General features: G+C 38.7%; 1 protein-coding gene across 1 annotated transcript in view; it reads right to left on the minus strand.

The window, feature by feature from the left end:
• Positions 1-5,750, minus strand: part of DCC (DCC netrin 1 receptor) — a 428,960-nt gene extending 423,210 nt beyond the window's left edge. The window contains exons 1-2 of the mRNA XM_034072648.1: positions 5,661-5,750; positions 1,819-1,972 (exon numbers count right to left, since the gene is read on the minus strand). Coding sequence (XP_033928539.1) covers positions 1,819-1,972; positions 5,661-5,750 — 244 coding nt within the window. The remainder of the gene's footprint in view (positions 1-1,818; positions 1,973-5,660) is intronic.
• Positions 5,751-6,000: the final 250 nt, after the last annotated feature.

The raw sequence follows: 6,000 nt of genomic DNA on the forward strand, positions 1-6,000 counted from the left end.
ACCCAGAAATTCACATCCACAGTGAGGCCTTCAGTCTACATACTACTTTGAAATAAATAGATATATGCACTGTTCATGGCTGTGGCAGCAGCAACAAAACCCAAGAGGTCTTTCAGAATTCTAACATTGCATGTTACAAATATAATTTGATTATAGTCTCATGCATGTATTTCCTAAGAACTACTCTTGGGTTTACACCACCTTAAATCATTCCTGAGTCAGAAAAAGACCTGAAGCAGGCCTTTCAAAAGATCCCTACACAAGTTCATGACAGAGATCATGTGAAAATTAAGTTTAAATTTCATATGAAAATTAAGTCTAAAAAAAATAAATCAGAACAAAGCAGAGAAGCATAATTCACACAGTGAAGGGTTTAACAAACTGTAACACAAAATTCTGCTCCCCACAATGGAAAGCTTTGAATAACCTTAATTACAGACAGTGCACCTACACTAGTAACACATCAGTCCTAGCTGATACAATCAGAATATGTTTCTATAATCAGCAGAAAATAGTCTTAGTTAGTAAGAACTGTAACCTTCAAATTCCTGAAATATTTATGAAGCAAGAAACTAAGCAAAAATAATGGCTTAATACTAATACAATTAGTTTCTCCTGACAAAAGCCTGAGCAAATAACATCCTTTCCTGAGAAATCAAACTTAAATCAAACCTTTCTCTGTACAAGTTCCAGAAACTGAAAGAAGAATTAAGGTTATTTAAAGAATCTTGGATAGAACCCTTCCAAAACAGCAAGAGTCACTGAAGAGGAAGCTATATTGCCAGGAGACTGTAATGATAAAGAATGAAAATGAAAGCTGTTGTTTATTTTCACTTTAAAAAATTCAGATACGTACAAAGAATGTACTTATCTAACCAGGACTGAAGTTACTAGCATCATATCAGATTTAAATTTGCAGCAGAGGCAGAAGTCTGGAGCTATAATAGTAAGAAACTGAATATTCATGCACTAAATGTCTCATCCTACATCCATTCAACATCCATTCAACAAAATAGAGGTAAATTAGAACAGCCAAATGAGGGGTTTAATATTCAAGCTCAATCAGCTGATGCCCAGTTCTTAAGTCCCTGAGGTCTAAGGTTCAACCAGAAGCAACACCCACTTGAGCAGCTGCTTCCACTCTGTTCTCCTTTTGCAGTAAACCAGCTTCTCAGATTATGGTACTGCACATTCATACAGTCCCAGACTGGTTTGTGTTGGAAGGGACCTTAAAGCTCATCCAGCTCCAACCCCTGTTACGGGCAGGGACACCTTCCACTGGAGCAGCTGCTCCAAGACCCTGTGTCCAACCTGGCCTTGAGCACTGCCAGGGATGGGGCAGCCACAGCTTCTCTGGGCACCCTGTGCCAGCGCCTCAGCACCCTCACAGGGAACAGCTTCTGTCTCAGAGCTTATCTCAGTCTTCTCTCTTCAAGTCTGTTTCTTTTATGACTAATTGACACTTCTAGCAGTGACACTTTTTCGCCATATACTCTCATACCATACTCAAACTATTTAAATGACAGAGGGGCTGTGGGGTAGAAGAGAGCTATGGTTTTTCTGCTTCACACCATAACAATTCTGAATAAGTCACTCCTACATTTTATTAGTAGTAAAGGAGTGTAAAGCCTTCTGTTTTACAGAATAAAAATAAGAGGTCTTACTGCTTCATCACCTACAACTCTGTTGAATGAGCCTTAATTTATAGTGCTGAACGCATCAGCCTTAAAAACTCGAGGTAATTGTTTGAAAGGGAAAGGAGGTACAGGGGTTAATGGAAAAAGGCCCAGGTTCAACTGCTCAGCATGGTGCATTCACCCTTTATGAGTGCTTCAATTCCACTACACAGCACAGAAAATTTATTCCTACAGGCATGCATGGAGGATTTAAGGCTTGCAGATTTGTATTTATGGCATGTTGCAAAATAAACAACATAAGCAATTTCATTGCGCAGGTGGTAAGGGTGCTTTGCCTGAGAAAATATTTCAAGAGACCTGAAATCTCCATCTGATTTCTTTTAATCAGAATGGAAAATAAAAGTTGAAACTTCATATGAAGTGAGACATCCAAAAGTTTCAAATGTGGTCACTAAAGCATTTCAAGTTCAATTTTCTATAAATAATAATTTCAGATTCCTGTTTACAATTTATGGATTTCACACTGAATGTCAAGTGACTAAAATATATTAACCTAGTTTTAGAAATAAATTTTTGTCCTTTGGATTTTTTCTTTTGTTTTGAAACATACAGAATTATTTGAGACAAGATTGCCTTTGTATATAATGGAGAGCCAGTTCTGTGGAGTAATGTACAAGCAGCTAAGCCAGGCATGAAAATCCACCTAATGGCTGAGCTCAGCTGAGAATATGTGACGTTACAACCACTCACACATTGCAGCAGGAATACAGCACACTTTTCGGCTTGAGAAATTGCATGAAATTCAAGTCCAAGTTTACAACATGAGTTTTGAAATTGAAATCTTTAAATTGTTTCACTCCTATATCTCATTGTCAGACTCAGGCAAGCTCTTAGGCAGAAGCTGTTCCCTGTGAGGGTGCTGAGGCACTGGCACAGGGTGCCCAGAGAAGCTGTGGCTGCCCCATCCCTGGCAGTGTTCAAGGCCAGGTTGGACACAGGGGCTTGGAGCAAGCTGCTCTAGTGGAAGGTGTCCCTGCCCATGGCAGGGGGTTGGAACTGGATTGGCTTTAATGTCCCTTCCAACACAAACCAGTCTGGGATTCTATGATTCTTGTTTTACCTATTATATTCCCAGCATATCTGTAAATCTCAGGAAAACCCCCACAGCTCTATATATTGAAGTACACACTATTGACCATTAAGAAGTGGGCATAAAGTTATACTACTCAGACCCTAGGTTTTCATCTCCTCATCTGTTTGAATGAAAAAGTTGATAAAGATCATTCATTAATGATTTATTAACTCCAAGAACTCATCTTGAACTAAAGATTCTACAAGGAAGGCAGGCATTATAAGAGCATGGTGACTGTTCCCAAGGCTGGCCAACCTCAACATCCATCTTGCTTATCATTTGAATTTCTATCATTTTAACTTCCAGCTTTTGGTTCCCAACATTCTTTCCCTCAGATTAGGTTTAGGAACTCACTACTTTCTGGCACTTTCTCCTTTTTGTCATCATTTTGTCTCTTAAGTCACCAAGAGCTGGAAAAAGTCCATTGTAGACCTTTTTGCCAATGCACAAGTCAGGCTTGCATCTCTCTATTATGGTGACCATGATAAAAACAATAGACTAACGATAACCCATTATTAAGTACACAATGCTAATAAAGACATCATTGTTAACATTGGATAGAAGGAGGTGGGTTTTTTTACAGGATGCTAAATCTGAATATGCCTGAGATAGGCATTTCAAAAAGGCTTCCCAAATTGATCCAACCTCCTTTGTCCAGAAATGCAGGCGGGTTTGGCAACAGGCTCTTGTATCTCCCAAAGCAATTCTCCTGCCATTCACTCCCCTTTCAATACTGGCAGCCATTTCACTTTGTCTCTAGCTTGGACAAAACACAATGGTCTAATGTTGAATGAATGAATCTCAGTTGACCCAGTGCTACATCACCTGCAGCATCAGGGCAGCATCTGATTGATTATTAGAAGATGACTGCTTTCTGAAACTCAGAAGTGATACCCTGTTCTGCTTAAAGAGGTATGTCTAGTGGAAGGTGTCCCTGCCCATGGTAGGGGGGTTGAAACTGGATGATCTTAAGGTCCTTTCCAACCCAAACCATTCCATGATTCTCTCTACATCTTTCTCTCCTTCTCTCAAAGTTTCCAGTGGGAAAAGGAACAGTTTACCTTCGGAACTAGTAACAGAGACTTTCCAATAAGCACCACAGATAATAATGCTCAAATAATTTAAGATACTCATCAGACATCCCTTCTCAACATCCCCAGGCAGTGTTCAGATTGGAGTACTCAAATGTTATATTCTTCAGTACTCCCATCTTCCTGTTTTGCATCAAGCCACGTTACAGGTGCTGTGGATTACTTTCAAGAGGCTGCCATAGCTGGAAAATTTCTTTGAGCCTTTGTGACAAATCTTACCTTCCCATCAAGACTGAACAGCCAGGAGCAAAGTCACATGGAGAACAATGACTGAAAATCCTATTAAGCCTCAGGTTATGCCTAATATTATAAAGGGGAGAGGAGGGCACAAAGTAAAGGCTTCCTGAGGTTTTTGTTTTGTGCAAGACAAACTTAACCTGCCTCCTTGGAAGAGAAATATTTTAGCCATTACCTTTAGTAAAATCACCCACTATAATTCTTCCCCCAGTTACAGGAAAGCTGACTGCATTTACAGGCAGAGGAAATGCAAAGCTTGAGCCAGTCAGTAATGGGCAACTGGGTTCAGGAAGGGAGACAGTTTAACATATCCCTGAGTACGTGTTCATTGTTTTTGTGTAGCATGAGCTAAAAGGAAGCACACATACTTCCCATGAAAATGATGAGAGGCTTAGGTTTTGGTGGTTTTTTGTTTGTTTTTTTTTTCAGTGAAAGATTTGTCAGTTGCAAAGGCAGAATTAAATACCCAGAACTGCATATGCAGAACTTGATATCACAGCTTGATTGGTTTCACTGCAGGTCCCACAGGAATCACCTGACATACAGACTGAAGAATGTGCTCAACAAATGTGCCTCAAATTGTTCATGGGGTTTTCTTTATCAGTTGTTTTTAATTTCATCCCTGTTCCTTCCCTCACATCATTATTTTCTTCCATTCTGTAGCAATTGCCCCAAAACACAGAAGGTAACAAGATGGTGCGAACTCGGAAAAAACAGTAGGATAAAACTCTATACATAATTTATGTTTTGTGATGTTCCAGAAAACCTTATGAACACAATTGCCTTTTGATATTAAATGGATCTGATTAGTTCAGTATTTTATCAAACTCTAGTCAGCAATAATCAACTCATAAAAGTTTAATGACGTATGGCTCCAAAATTGCAACAATGTGATTTTATTCATAGTTACATTAATAAAGATAACACATAAAGGATTCTTTCCAACATACCCTTAGGAAGAATTAACTACAGTGCTAACCCAAAAGTAGCACAGTGCATAACCTCTGTAAAAAGTTAATAGCAAATAGCAAAAAACAAGATACAAAAGCAACATAATATTTATACTGCAGATTTTCACTTTAAGCTAATTTATTGATTTAAAAGATGAAGAAAAAATAAGGAGTTTAAAGCTAAATTAACTCTGGAAATTCCCCCTTTGTAAGATTTCACTGAGGTCCTTGGTGGGTTTGCTTGCTGATTTTGTCTAGGGTTTGCAAGGGGTGGTGATGTTTTGTTTTTTCAGATGAGGCTCATTTCATATTTCACCAAAGTTCTCAAAGTCTGGTACTATGTCTAGAGGTAATATTAAAAAAGCTTGCCTAGAAAGATCTCTAAAGAGAAAACTTTTATTTAAAATCATTTAAGCACAAAAATAAACATATGGAAATCCCCTGCTCTGTATCCCAGAAGGGGTTTAAAAGTATCTCCCTTGGCTAATATTAAAATTCTATGGTTATCAATAGACATGGTCATTTAACCACTCGAGTGCCTTTGGATGTATAACAGAAACCCTGGGAATTGACATTTATTCAGCCTAAGAACATGCAATTTGGATTTTCCTACTCTGACTGCTTCAGAGATCACAGCAGGGAGTCCTTTAAGGCAGTTTGCCACTGGCATTTGCCAAACTGTACTTACTGAAGGATTTGGCATTTTGATAGACAGTTTAGTTGCCTGGTTATTTGCATAATACCACATACATCCTAGTTTCCATGTCACAACTTAAGAGGTTGCAAACCCGTCTGAAATCTCAAGAAGCACCACAAGAACTGAACAAAGCATGGAAGTGCCACTGAAATAAAATAACCTTCTGCACAGAAGCAGAGCAGTATTCTGTAGGCATCCTTTGAACTATCTCCAGCTTCAGCTTCACGATTAAGACCAAAGCAGTCTAAATTTGTCA

Source organism: Melopsittacus undulatus, chromosome Z (genome assembly GCF_012275295.1).
Source record: "Melopsittacus undulatus isolate bMelUnd1 chromosome Z, bMelUnd1.mat.Z, whole genome shotgun sequence".
Classification (NCBI taxonomy): Eukaryota; Metazoa; Chordata; class Aves; order Psittaciformes; family Psittaculidae; genus Melopsittacus; species Melopsittacus undulatus.